This window comes from Brassica oleracea, chromosome C7 (genome assembly GCF_000695525.1).
Source record: "Brassica oleracea var. oleracea cultivar TO1000 chromosome C7, BOL, whole genome shotgun sequence".
Taxonomy (NCBI): domain Eukaryota; kingdom Viridiplantae; phylum Streptophyta; class Magnoliopsida; order Brassicales; family Brassicaceae; genus Brassica; species Brassica oleracea.
Genome location: NC_027754.1, coordinates 37,627,430 through 37,641,163, shown reverse-complemented (window position 1 = coordinate 37,641,163; position 13,734 = coordinate 37,627,430). Strand labels below are relative to the sequence as shown.

Sequence of the window (13,734 nt, the reverse complement as noted above, 5' to 3'; positions counted from 1 at the left end):
CGTAACTTGTGAACGAAGGTATCTTCGAAGACAAGATGAAGGATGCGAATACTCTTCGCAGTGCTTGTTAAAAGCTCTTAGGGGCGCGAATACTCTTCGCAGTGCTTGTGAAAGCTCTTTAAAATAAACTCAGAAATCTTATTCAATTAATCGTGTCTCTTTTTCAAAGACTAAAGCCGCTATTTATAAGGCTGATATAGTTAAAACCCTAAGCTATAAAGGAAAGTTTATAATTAGCTAATCCTAGTAATAAAAGGAAACTTAGAACACACGTAAAGCCCAAAAGAAGAAAGGCCACGATACTGGCGGTGAAAGAGATAATGCGCTGCATCATCCTTCTTTCACTGCATCGAAAGGAAGTAAACCGGTATTCTTCTGGTTTACTTCCATCAAATGTTGAAGCCAAACCAGCCTTAATGCCAATCAAGCGTTCCAATATGGCTCTCCCACGATTATCTCCAACAACGTTGAGCCTTTTTTAGTGCATCTTATTTTTATCTTTTCTTTTCTTGGTCAAATCAGTGTCTTTTACTAGTTCTATTTGTACACACTCAACTAAACTCAAAGAGATACTCCATTATCAAATAAAAACCTTTTACAAAAGTCCACTTTGCATATACCAAAAGAAAGAAAGAAAAAAAGTATATTTAGTTGAACACAAATATACAACGCTGATCTGACTGGTTCATACTTCATGGCTCTCTCCCTTTGGCTACGTTAAAAGGAAGTAAACCGGTATTCCTCTGGTTTAATTCCGTCAAGTGTTGAAGTCAAACCGGTCTGGTATAAACTAAACAAACCGAGCTTTCGGATATACTCTCCCACGATTTCTCCAACAATGTATGAGATTCCAGAAGAGACAACAACAATAGACGTGTAATAAGCAGCAGACTTGAGATAAGGTTTAGGGGATGGACGTACGTTGATCGGTTTGCGGACGTAGACCTTGATCATACCGAGCATGATTGCGCAAACCAAAGAAACCGAGAAACCCGAGACGAGCTTGTAGTTCTTGATTCCGGTTTGGTAGAAGGGCAATGCGTAAACCAGCGGAGCAATTAGGCCGAAGAAAATGTAAGACAGGACCACTACTAGTACATGCAACCGGATATTGTCACGTCTCCCTAACAACTCATTGTACCGATCTTTCTCTTGATCTGAACTGTTTCTTAGATCTTGTAGCTGCAAGAATAAACCAGAACCGGTTAAAATCAAGATACCGGTTAATTAACGTAAGGGTTTATAGTCGTTTATTACGTTTTGAGCAAGGACGATGAGACCACCGGCTAAATTTGCGACCGCAAGAGCCAAGATATTCTCTGAAACAATCAAAGTTTCATAGATTAGATCATTTATTTATGTTACTAATCATTTTTTCTTATCAACTTTATGTTACTAATCATCATGTAGAATAAAGACCAATAAGATGACTGGTGCATACCGGTGGAGGATCCGGAGGCAGAGGCGGAAGATACAACGACGAGGCTGGTGATGGTCTCGGTTAAACCGCCGTAGACAGTGCTCTTCAATAGCTCAACGAGGAATCTTTCACGGTCCAGTTTATTTTGAGGCGGTGATTCTGATTCTGTGGTGTTACTACTCTCCCTAGACTCTAAAAGTACTTCAACTGCATACAATTGTAGATAGTGTGATGCTTATACAGTTCAATAAAATTAGATGACATTTATACCCAAAATAAATAAAAATTGTGTGTCATTGTTAATAATATGTTTCTTTCAATTCATGATAACGTACCTGGCTCATCATCTCGTCGTAAGAACCTGGTTCCTGAAATTTAGTATTAAGAACAGGGGTCACGTTCTAAAAGTATTAAGATTAATATGAGAAGAAAAAAGAGTTTAGAAACAGATTGATTTTACCTAATCTGATGTAGTACTTTAGGCAGGCCAAGCAAGCGAAGAGATAACCCTCCTCTTTATATTCTTGATCTTCATTCTCAGTTATAAGCTTCTTAGGGGTATGCACCTTAACATGTGGTTCAATCTCCTCGATGTCGCTTGATTCATCAACGAGCTTCCCATGTTCTTTTTTCCTAAGAATCACTTTCCTGGTGATACAAGAGCTACAGCTTGGACAGTAAAGCTCGTACTTTTCTTGTATCGCAAGCAATGTCTCTAGGTTTGATTTTTCTTCCGAGTCAGATGATGTTCTCTCGCTGTTTTTATTTTCGTCTTTTTCTTCTTCTTCTTCTTCTTTGTCTTTTTCTTTTTCTTTTTCTTCTTCTACTATCTCACCTTCGTCTTCGTTATGGTGCCTTTCATTCTCTACACTGGGTAAGTTTGTGGAGTTCGACTCCAACCAATTATAACCGGATTCTTCGTTTGAAACGGGTTCATTAGGTGAACCGGTTTCTTCGTTTGAAACAGGTACATTATTTGAACCGGTTTCGCTCATATCATCCAGTATTACTGGATCCGAACTGGAAGATACCGATCCTATGCTTTCACGAACAGACGCGTCCCCTACGAGACCTAATCAGACCACAAAATAAACGAAAGTTTGGTCTACCGGTTATGCAGGATTTTGTCCTGTTAAGAAAAACTAGGTGTAATTTGCAAATTCAAAAAATACTAGACGCAATTGGAAATTAAAGATATCTAAAAGCACCATCGCTGTAAAAACAAAAAAAAACGTAAATGAAAAGGACAAGTTGACTAAAAATACCTTGAGATCCATCATCCTGCTTCTCGGTGGTCTTGTCCTGCTGCTCCGTCGCCGATGTAACCTTTGCTGGCGCATTTAACACATTTTTTATGGCGGGAAGATTATAATTGCCAAATCTGAAGGTGTCGAGAAGACCCACCAAGAAATCTGCATCTACGATTTCACCTCTCTCCCCAAACTTGCTTCCGTCAGCTGGTCGGTCCATATAGACACACCACCAATGTAATGAAACCAATGCCACAGATATAAAAGGAGAATTCAGCTTTTGCAACTTTTTCTTTTGTCCTCTCGAATCATCTTTTATCTTATATAGTATATAACATAAATAATTCCCACGAGGGAAGCACGAGGCGTTAAATATTTTGTTATTATCCTATAACGAACATCTTTTGGATCTTTTTTATTTTCTTCGTAAATTATTTCTTTTGGATTTTTATGAGTTGATACATATCACTTAGGAGTAGAAAATGTACAAATACGAATCAATTTAAGCTTACGTTAGCTATAAAATTTCAAGAAAATATGTACATTATGCTAAAAGAAAAGATTAAACATTCTCTTGGCAGTAGAAAGTGTTCTAAATATTTTTAGCAAGAAAAAAAAGTGTTATAAATACTGGAATTACCATTTACCCAATATAGTTCTCACATCTGTGATTAGAACTCACCATGTAACGTGATTGTAACATGAGTCGCACGAAATGAAAAAAGAATCTCACATATACAATTAAAATTCTTAGAATGTATGGTCAACTCGCTAAGACAACGCATAATGACAGGGTGGTGTACCAAACTCTACAGTTAGTTGGTCGTTCACTAATATGAATTATCCATATTCAAAACGTGTAGAAAGAACAACAACTGGTATGTAGCCCATTAAACAAATAACGAGGCCTATATTTTGCACTTCACAAACTAAGCCCATATCTAATAATAAACTAAAAACTTATAGCCCAATGCTTTAAAATTAGTTTTAGCCCAAATCCGAGTTTCAGTCACCTGAAATAGTGGAGCCCCACTAAACTCCACGTGGCGAAACGTGAGGCTTTAGTTTCACATGAAGTGTGATTGCGATCTTTCTAGTCGTCCTTAATTTTCGCGCTTTTTCTGATAGATCCTTGGGGAAATAAAAATATTAAAATACTGGAGTGAAACTTTTATTGATGTAGTTCTAACCTCCAAACAATTTTCAGAATTTTCGTTTGGTTCGAGTTCGAAAAAGAAATTGAATTTGATTATGTTTCAATTCGAGAAGATACCGAAAGTTTAGTCCTTTTGAGATTTTTTTTTTAAATTGTTTTTTTTTTAAAATATTCGGACAAGAAGTAAACTCTGTGGTAACTTTTTTTTAAAAAAAAAGGAGTTTTGGAAGCATGTCGGCGAAGGTGGAAGGATTCTTTCCGTAGTAGATAGGCCACAGGTGGTTTCAATCGAACGAGCGGAATATCCGAAAAACCCCTTCTCAGCATTGTTTGTCGTCAATTCCTTTTCTCAGTCATCTATCAATGGCTTCCCTCCAGATCAGCGGCGGCTCGGTTAGGTTCGTGGCGGGATTCAACCGGACCGGCTGCATCCGTCCGATCTGTAGCCTCGGTTTCCCTCGTTCCCGGCGGAGAATCAGCATCGGACGGCCCTTGTTGCTCCGCTGTTCCACCTTGTCTGGAGAGTCTGAAACTGATGAGATCACTGACTCTGACAGAGATGGCTCCGGCGCTTCCTCTGCCTCTCTTCTCGGCTTTCAGCTCGCTCCTCCTGGTACTACTTTTGTTTTTTATTTTATTTTGTAATTAACTGTTGTGTATATATAATATATGGTTTCATTTTGTCCAATGTGAATAGTTCTCAGATTCAGAGCTTCTCTCAAATTTCAGAATCACTGATCTTCAAAGTTTGTGATATAAAGTATCAAACTTTATGTTTGATTTGATTTGGTTTATTTTATTTTTTAATTCTTGATTTGATTTATTCATTAGTCTTTCTTTTTGGATTAACAGTTTATTTATTCACACTTGTGTATATAATATGGTTTCAGTTTTTTTTCAAATGAGAATGATTCTCTTGAGAATTTGCTTTGTAGTCCTCTTCAGAATCATTAATCTTCAAACTTTCAGATATAAAAGTAGCAAACTTGGTTTAGAATTAAGAAGCTGAGCTCAGTGTTTTCTTCTCTTGCACAGGTGATCAACAGATCATCAGCACTAACACAACAAAAGAAGCTACACATCAAGAAGAGAACACAGACGCTACTGATGAATCCGAGATGGCTGACTTTGGTGTACCTGGCAACAGAGCTGTTGAAGAAGGAGCTGCAGAAATCGAATACACGACCGTCAAAGCCGAAGTGATCAACAACCTCGTTTTCGTTACTTCCGAAGCTGCTCCTTACTCCAAGACAGGAGGTCTAGGAGATGTCTGTGGCTCTTTGCCGATAGCTCTAGCTGGACGTGGGCACCGTGTCATGGTCATCTCTCCTCGCTACCTGAACGGAACCTCTGCTGACAAAAACTACTCCCGGGCCAAGGACTTGGGGGTCCGTGTCACCGTTCATTGCTTTGGTGGCTCTCAAGAAGTTTCCTTCTATCATGAGTATAGAGACGGTGTTGATTGGGTAACCCTCTTCTTGCATAGATTTTTTTGTGGAGTTTTGATAAATCTTTTCTCATTGCTTTTTTGGTAACTTTTTTTTACAGGTTTTTATTGATCATCAGTCTTACCATAGACCTGGTAATCCTTACGGAGATAGTAAAGGAGCCTTTGGTGATAATCAGTTCCGGTTCACTTTACTTTGCCATGCGGCGTGTGAGGCTCCTCTCGTGCTGCCTCTTGGAGGGTTCACTTATGGAGAGAAGTCTCTCTTCCTTGTCAATGACTGGCATGCCGGACTTGTTCCCATGTAAACGCTTTCCTCGTTCTCTTTACCTATAAGATTTATCTTTGAACATCAACTTATATCGTGTGTATAACCTATGATTCCAGACTCTTGGCTGCAAAGTATCGCCCATACGGAGTTTATAAAGATGCAAGAAGCATTCTGATCATCCATAACCTCGCTCATCAGGTGAGAGGCTTATAGTATTTCTATTTGGCATAATGTCCCTTTGCTAGCATACCGTATTCAGTTGTTTTTGTTTGTGTTGTTGTACTGTGTTTGACTAGGGAGTGGAGCCAGCAGCTAGTTACAGCAACTTGGGATTGCCTTCTGAATGGTATGGAGCTGTTGGTTGGGTGTTTCCAACATGGGCGAGAACACATGCTCTTGACACCGGTGAAGCGGTCAATGTTCTCAAGGGTGCTATTGTAACCTCTGACCGTATCATTACCGTGAGCCAGGTGATGACTCTTTTGGAAACACAATCCCTTAATTGCTAGTGACCACATTCACTAATGTTGATGATTCTCTTGTCCTCATCTTTTCAGGGATATGCATGGGAAATCACTACTGTTGAAGGTGGATATGGTCTTCAAGATTTGCTTTCTAGTCGGAAGAGTGTTATTAATGGTACCTCTTCTTATTACTATACCTCATCTTTTACAAAATAAAACATTTTTTTGGGGGAGATAATGTAATGGCGATGCTTATCAGGGATCACTAATGGAATCAATATTGATGAGTGGGATCCGTCCAAGGATGAACACATTCCTTTCCATTACTCTCTTGATGATTACTCCAACAAGGTGATGTGAAACTTCTCTTAAGTAGAGGTGCCAAAGTCTACCAAATCCAATGCTTTTGTTATGGTGACATTGACCTTTTGTGTTTGCAGGTTAAGTGCAAGATGGCACTACAAAAGGAACTGGGTCTCCCCATCAGGCCTGAATGTCCTATGGTGTGGTTTCATAAGCCAAATTATTTTTGCTTCTTCTGTTTTGTCTTATAGTTAAGACTCATGTTGGTTGTCTTGTCTTAAAATCTTTTTTTACAGATTGGGTTTATAGGAAGACTTGATTACCAGAAGGGCATTGATCTGATCCAAACTGCTGGTCCTGATCTCATGGTGGATGACATTCAATTCGTAAGTGAGTCTTTTAAAAGTATTTAAGTGTGAACCCAAGTGTCTGCTGCTGTGATTACACATGTTGTCATGTCCTATTTTCTTGCAGGTCATGCTTGGTTCAGGTGATCCAAAATGTGAAAGCTGGATGAGAAGTATGGAGGAAACATACAGAGACAAGTTCCGCGGGTGGGTTGGGTTCAATGTTCCCATCTCTCATCGCATCACGGCCGGGTAATAACAAAGATTCTCTAGCTTAGAGTCAATTCTTTAGATTATCACATGACTTGTGTGGTGGAGTTTGTTGTAGAAAACTTAAAACTGTCACAAACTATTCATTCATTTTTTTGTTTGTTTTGTGTGTAAATTTATAAAACAGATGTGACATTCTTCTGATGCCATCAAGATTCGAACCATGTGGTTTAAATCAGTTATATGCAATGAGATATGGAACCATTCCAGTCGTTCATGCCACCGGAGGACTCAGAGTGAGCTTTTCAAATTTGTTTTAAAACAGAAAAATGGTTTGATAGTTAATATAAGGCTTATATAAGATTTATAATATTTGGATTGTTGATGTATGCAGGATACGGTTGAGAATTTCAATCCTTATGCAGAAGGTGGAGCTGGTACTGGTACAGGGTAATACAAACATTATTCTGATTTGATAAGATTTTAAGTTGCGACTGATCAAATTCATATGACTGATCCTATAATGGGTTTTAATGTTTTAGGTGGGTTTTCTCTCCATTGTCAAAAGATAGCATGGTGTCGGTAAGCCTTTCTAACTTCCCCATTCCTCTCCGAGATTTGTGGTTGTGTGTTTCAGGTTTTTACGAGTGAAATCACTAAAAGATTATCATGTTACTTGGTTTCAGGCATTGAGGTTGGCTGCAGCAACGTACAGAGAGTATAAAGAGTCATGGGAAGGATTGGTGAGAAGAGGAATGATCAGAAACTATTCTTGGGAAAACGCTGCCGTTCAGTACGAGCAAGTGTTCCAGTGGGTGTTCATGGACCGTCCCTACATCAACTAGATCCGAACCAATGAGAGTTGGACCGGATCAGACCAGACCAATCCCAAAATCTATGGTGATCATTTGCACAATGAACCATGTATCTATGTTATATATAAATTATCATTTATGATTATTTTTTTGGGGAAGGTATAGGATTTTAGTTGTGATGAGGCAATACTTTGGTTCATTTCTCTGTTTATGGGAATAATGCTTTTCGTTGAGTTTGATATCTATTGACTATTTAATTAAAGGTACTAGTCTTAAAAACATGAGAAAACAGATGGCCAAATGATTAGTAATGATATGATTACATAACCAAATAATTAGATGAAACTTGAATGATATAAGATGGGAATGAGTAGGAGAGCAGTAAGTAACACACATTGAAAAGAAAGAGAGAAAACGTAAAATATAAATTAAAAAAGGTCCATTAGAGACGTGCTTACCTTATTCAATCAAACATTATCCTTCAAGCACGCACGATCCTACTTCTCTATGATTGATTTATCATATATATTAGGAGTTCACATTTTCAAAAAGCATTCCTTTAGTTGACCAATCAGTTCACATTTGGAAAAGTATATGATGAACAATGATTGTCTTGTTAACTATTCTTTTCCTTGAAACTAACTATCAACATACTAATCCATCCGTTAATAACAATTTACAATTCAAAGTGGTTATTGTTAGAACATTCGTTTATCATGTTTCATAGTTGAGAAGTTGGATTCGGTTCATTTGTTTTGTGAATAATTTGTTAGTAAAATTCAATAAATAATGAAAAAAGAAATGATGAGCAAAAATAATAGTTAGACCGAGGGTTGCTCCGGAATTGAAGGGGACAAAAAGTGGGTTCGAGTCATTGTCTGATTGATATACCAAACTCAAAACTCACTTTCTTCCTCTAATCACTCTCTCCGTCGCTCCGCTTTCTCTCCTCTTTGGTCGTACGTGTAAGTAAAAAGATAAAACACAAGTCTTTTTCTCGGTTGGTCTTTAAATCCCCATTTTTTGCAATCATACATATCCATTCTGTTTTGCTCTCTCTCTCTCTCGAGCAAACAAAAGCGAGAGGCTTCCAGTGACAAATCTCAGGTTAGTTTCTTGCAATCTTCTGCCAGTCCCAGTTACCTGTTTTGTTTTTTTGTGTGTTTTCAGTTCAGTTAATGTTGAAAGGCTTAGACTTTCGATAACTCTGTTGCTTTTTTTTCTTTCTCTGTCGGCAAATACCATTTTCAGGATGCAATCTGTAAATTTGAATTGAGATTTTTGAGAGCTCTGTTAGAATAACAAGTTGAAATCTTTCAATGTTCTTGATTGAGGGGTTTATGGTTTAATGATAATCACGGCATTGGAACTAGCCAGCGGTATGGGTTTTGATTAAGGGTTTTATATTATTAATTAACTTGAACTAGTTAGTGTCTGTTGACTCTATTCATTTGCTATTGAAACAAAAAAAAAAAATCCAGTTCTTGATTGGTAATCGAGACATGACAAGTTGAACTGATTTTGATCTGGGTTTGGTTGAAATTGCAGCTTTTCTTTTTGTGGTCTACTTTCTGGGAGATTTTGCAAAAGAGTATTATTGAAGATTCAGACAAAAATCTGTTTGTTTGTTTCATATAAAACTGGTGGGTTGCTTTAGAGCTGTGGATTCTACTTCTTGTCTGTTTCTTATTCTTTTATTAGATTATATTAGTTAGCGTGTTCTTGTTACCTTAATACATCCACAGGAATCCTTAATATCTTTCTTTAAAATTCCTTAAGAAAAGCTCTTTTACATGTTAGATCCTCTGAGATCTGCGGTCCAATTACACTTAAAAAAAGCACCAGTCTTGAGCTTTCATATTGATCTAAAAGAAAACGTATAGCTGCTTCATTTTCATTTTTTTTTGCTAGTAGCTTGAACAAATCAAATTTCAATTGCAGCTGATAATCCCAAGTCTATTAGGGTGTTTAAGGATCAGAGATAACCTTTTGTTACCAAGATTCTTTATCTTGTCTCTTTGTCCATATTGTGGTAACAAGTACATTCTAGTCATTCTTATTTGATCATTGGGTTTCCACAGTGGAAAGGAGAAGGGGTTCTTGAGACTCCATTGTTAGTTAAAACCTTTGAATCAAAATGAGTGCAGCGGCTACAATGCACATGCCCAGAGAAGTCTCAAACTACGATGAAATCTCTATGCAACAGAGTTTGCTCTTCTCTGATAGTCTTAAGGTAATATCCTAAAATCTTTAAGCTGAGAGTAATCTTCACAAGTCTTGATGATCATTACTATTTGTTGATATGACATATTTGTTTTTACAGGATCTGAAGAATCTGAGAACACAGCTGTATTCAGCAGCTGAGTACTTCGAACTATCCTACACAAACGATGGAGACACACACTCGTCAGTGAAAAATTTATTCTTATTAGACTTTTTATTTATTTATTTTGGGGTTCTTATAAAGCTTTTACTTGTTTACGCAGAGTCGTGGAGACTCTGAAAGATTATGCGATAAAGGCTCTGGTGAATACGGTTGACCATTTGGGGTCTGTCACATACAAAGTTAATGACTTCGTCGATGAAAAAGTTGATCAAGTAACTGGAACCGAGCTACGAGTTGCTTGCATCGAACAGGTATATCACAAAATGGCATTTTCTAATGCTCCTACTATAGCTTTAGTCGACGTTAATGAGTTTTTATATTTATACATTGTATAGAGGCTACGGATGTGCCAAGAGTATATGGATCATGAAGGTCGTTCTCAGCAATCGCTAGTCATCAACACTCCAAAGTTCCACAAGCGTTACATTTTGCCTTGTAAGCTTCTCTCCCTCCCTCCACATTTCTTTCTCATTAACCATAAAACTGAAACTTCTCTCTAGCAGCTGGTGAAATCAAGAAAGGTGGTAACCTAGCAAAGCTCAAGAGCGTTGAAAGCAGTATTGGTGAAGAAGCTGACTGGAACCAATTCAGAAACGGTATAAAACTCAACTCCCTTTCCTCATATATACTTTGTCCAATATTTAACACTGATTCTTGATTTTGCTTTTGTTTCATAAAAGCTGTTCGTACTACAATCCGGGAAACACCTCCACCACCACTACTTAGGTATATATATATATAAACTTGTCTACTTTTAGTAAGTTCCATTATTAAGTGATTAAACTTTTTTGTTGGTTCTACTTTTTTGCAGAAAACCGGTACTTCCGTCTCCACCACCTCAACGTAAAACGCAACGTTCAGCAACCTTTTCGTTCTCCTCCATCCCCAACACGGCACCTAAGAAAGAACAAGGTAAAAAAGAAACTCTGTTTAGTCTTTTTAATGTGAGAACACACATACAAATCCTTAAACTGTGTGTTTGGTAAAACTAGATAAACGAGCAGTATCACCGCACCGGTTTCCGCTGCTAAGATCTGGTTCTGTTGCTATCAGACCGACATCGGTTAGCAGGCCAACTACTCCTAGCAAGAGTAGAACTATCACTCCTAAACGGGTAAAGCTCTTGTTACTGTACTGCTTTTGGAACGTTTCTTTTCTTTTACTTTGACTGGTTTTGATTCTTGATTTTTGTTATGAGTTCAGTATCCGTCAGAACCGAGAAGATCAGCTTCGGTTCGGGCTGCGTTTGAGAAAGAAGCTCAGAGAGAACCAGAGCAGCAGCAGCAGCAACAACCGAGCAAGAGCAAACGGTTACTTAAGGCGTTGCTTAGCCGACGCAAAACCAAGAAGGATGATACGCTTTACACTTACTTGGACGAGTATTGAACATAACCTGGTTTTGTATGCCTTTTGGTAAACCGGAAACTTGATTCCAATTTTCATTTGCATTTTCTGTTACATAATATCAAATATATATGCTTTGTGTGAATTTTTGTGTACCGCATGTTCTCAAAATATGAGTGCAATATATTCTAATGTCTGATTAAATAAACCAAACTGAAAAAATACATTTTTTTTTCTGTCATGTTCGGTTTTGTTGTCTCTTTTCCTGCTCAGAATCAATTAGTAAGTAGTAGATTATTTTTTAAACAATTATGAACTTATATCCTATCAGAAGTTTTAATATGGGAGAATATTCTTCCATACATTTTTTTAACATCTATTAATTTTTATGTAATTTTAATACTATTTTAGATTGTAACTACATTTCCGCGGGTTTTTGTTTTCATTTATTTTTATATAAACATTTTGTTTTCAATTCTAAAATGGTATATATTATAATATATATGTGTCTATCAATTTTTAAAACATAATAAGTATACGGTATATTTTTTCATTGAATAGATTATTTCAAACTTTCACATGTATTTGTATCTTCTTCTATATATATATTTTCGGATTATTATTTCATTATTAAAATCGTAACTATATATATATAGATTAGTAAAATATTATTTTATTGTCATATTCAAAAAGTATTGTAACATTTCACAAATTTAGAAAGTTTTTAAAAAATTAAACTTTTCGCTTGATAGATTTATATTATCGAGCAAATAATGAAACATTTAGTTTTTGTTTAATTTTTAAAATAAACTATATAGTTAATTTGTTTTCATTGGTTTAAGATAGTAAAGATTAATCATTGTTAGATAATATGATTTTTGTTATTTAAAAAAAATATTTATAATTTTAAAAGTCAACATCGACAAATATTTAAATAATTAACATATGAAGTTATAGTATTACAACATTAAATTATATCTATTTAATTTATATTATCTATAAATCCAATAGATCATCTATTGTTTAAATTCAATTATTGATAGCCCAATAAAAATTTATGGTAGACCCAAAATTTAAATGATAAGATTAGAGATTAAATGTAATATGACTTTGTAGAAATATGTCCATTACATCTATTTTTTTAAAAAATACACATGAATCAAGGTTTTGACTTTTGTTTTAATATATAAGATAGTTTTTCTACCCACTAATTGTGTAGACCACTAGACCATTATTCTCAGATCCGAGAGTACAAATCACTTCTAACCGCATTACAAATGTTTGGATCGATTAACTGAACTTGTAATACTTAGGTTTATGTTTTTCTCAAAAAAAAAAATACTTAGGTTTATGTTTTGATACAATGTTAAATTCTTTTTAACTCATAATCTACTGACAATTAGTAGATTGATTCAAGTGTTTTATATATTATCTTTGTTCCATCAAAATTTTGATCTGTGAGTAATATTCTTAAATGCAGTCTTTAGACACTAAGGCATATGATTCATTAATCTGTGTGTAATCGCAATAAAAGAAGACAACAAACCTGAAGTGTGTAATCGCAATAAAAGAAGACAACAAACCTGAACCAAACATGTTGAGATTATTCTTAAGGCCAATTCTAGTCCTCATAGTTTTTGTTTTATCCAGGAAAAATGATTGCTGACTACACGAAATATTGACCATCACATAACTAACTACGCAAACTAAACAAATACTCCCTCCGTTTCATATTGTAGGTAGTTTTAGAGAAATGTTTTTGTTTCAAAATGTAAGTAGTTTTCGTAGTTCTAGATAACTTTTACATTTATTGAATACAGTGTGACCAATCAAATTAAATAGACTTATTTTTTATTAGTTAAATTATATCAAACCTATTTATTATAAAATACTTTTTAAAAACATAATAATTTTCTTAATCTTCGCGCTTTTAGCCAAAACTACTTATATTATGAAACGGAAGGAGTATATACTTAGCTACACGGAGTCATTGCCGGCTTAGAGCATGTGCTCACAGCACATTTGCACATGGTCCTGATTTTTTATTTACAAAATTAGGGCCCTATTTTGTTAAGACTTGTAAATATTAGGGTCCTAGTTTTTAACTTGACTATAGATCCGATTGGCAAGGACTTTCGCTTTAAGCTTTGGTTTTAGAATTATGGCTGCAGAGAATTTGGTTGTCAAGACTTTGGCTGTTAGTTTAAGTTTTATTAAAATAAGATTGGTAGTTAAAATTATAGAAGTTTGGAATAATATTTAAAATATTTTATTTAAAAAGTAAAATTATGATACTATTAAAAGTTTAAATATAGATGATT

At 35.8% G+C, this 13,734-nt stretch overlaps 3 protein-coding genes across 7 annotated transcripts; 2 read left to right on the top strand and 1 right to left on the bottom strand.

The window, feature by feature from the left end:
• Nucleotides 1–556: 556 nt before the first annotated feature.
• LOC106301747 (membrane protein of ER body 2) lies at nucleotides 557–3,381 on the bottom strand. Of its 2 annotated transcripts, XM_013738216.1 has the most exons (7): nucleotides 3,311–3,381; nucleotides 2,686–2,877; nucleotides 1,881–2,492; nucleotides 1,756–1,788; nucleotides 1,442–1,627; nucleotides 1,258–1,319; nucleotides 557–1,182 (listed from the first exon to the last, which is right to left on the bottom strand). In XM_013738216.1, the coding sequence occupies exons 3-7, from the start codon at nucleotides 2,413–2,415 to the stop codon at nucleotides 718–720; spliced, it is 1,281 nt and encodes a 426-aa protein (XP_013593670.1). In that variant the 5' UTR covers nucleotides 2,416–2,492; nucleotides 2,686–2,877; nucleotides 3,311–3,381; the 3' UTR covers nucleotides 557–717. The 2 variants fall into 2 exon arrangements, with proteins under 2 accessions (XP_013593670.1, XP_013593669.1); XM_013738215.1 differs by lacking the exon at nucleotides 3,311–3,381 and having other exon boundaries at nucleotides 2,686–3,214.
• Nucleotides 3,382–4,019: 638 nt separating this feature from the next.
• LOC106306804 (starch synthase 1, chloroplastic/amyloplastic) lies at nucleotides 4,020–7,922 on the top strand. The gene is made up of 14 exons (XM_013743558.1): nucleotides 4,020–4,439; nucleotides 4,862–5,292; nucleotides 5,375–5,577; nucleotides 5,661–5,742; nucleotides 5,841–6,014; nucleotides 6,102–6,183; nucleotides 6,268–6,359; nucleotides 6,449–6,511; nucleotides 6,608–6,697; nucleotides 6,786–6,910; nucleotides 7,056–7,164; nucleotides 7,263–7,318; nucleotides 7,411–7,450; nucleotides 7,555–7,922. Exons 1-14 carry the CDS (start codon nucleotides 4,190–4,192, stop codon nucleotides 7,711–7,713), a joined length of 1,956 nt encoding a protein of 651 aa, XP_013599012.1. The 5' UTR covers nucleotides 4,020–4,189; the 3' UTR covers nucleotides 7,714–7,922.
• A 601-nt stretch (nucleotides 7,923–8,523) lies between these two features.
• On the top strand, nucleotides 8,524–11,602 carry LOC106303880 (protein ABIL3). 4 transcript variants are annotated; one of them, XM_013740228.1, is made up of 11 exons: nucleotides 8,524–8,648; nucleotides 8,713–8,790; nucleotides 9,765–9,916; nucleotides 10,007–10,089; nucleotides 10,170–10,320; nucleotides 10,405–10,504; nucleotides 10,570–10,665; nucleotides 10,750–10,795; nucleotides 10,881–10,981; nucleotides 11,062–11,183; nucleotides 11,273–11,602. In XM_013740228.1, the coding sequence occupies exons 3-11, from the start codon at nucleotides 9,821–9,823 to the stop codon at nucleotides 11,453–11,455; spliced, it is 978 nt and encodes a 325-aa protein (XP_013595682.1). In that variant the 5' UTR covers nucleotides 8,524–8,648; nucleotides 8,713–8,790; nucleotides 9,765–9,820; the 3' UTR covers nucleotides 11,456–11,602. The 4 variants fall into 4 exon arrangements, with proteins under 4 accessions (XP_013595682.1, XP_013595683.1, XP_013595681.1 ...); XM_013740229.1 differs by adding an exon at nucleotides 9,232–9,326 and having other exon boundaries at nucleotides 8,529–8,790; XM_013740227.1 differs by having other exon boundaries at nucleotides 8,529–8,790.
• Nucleotides 11,603–13,734: the final 2,132 nt, after the last annotated feature.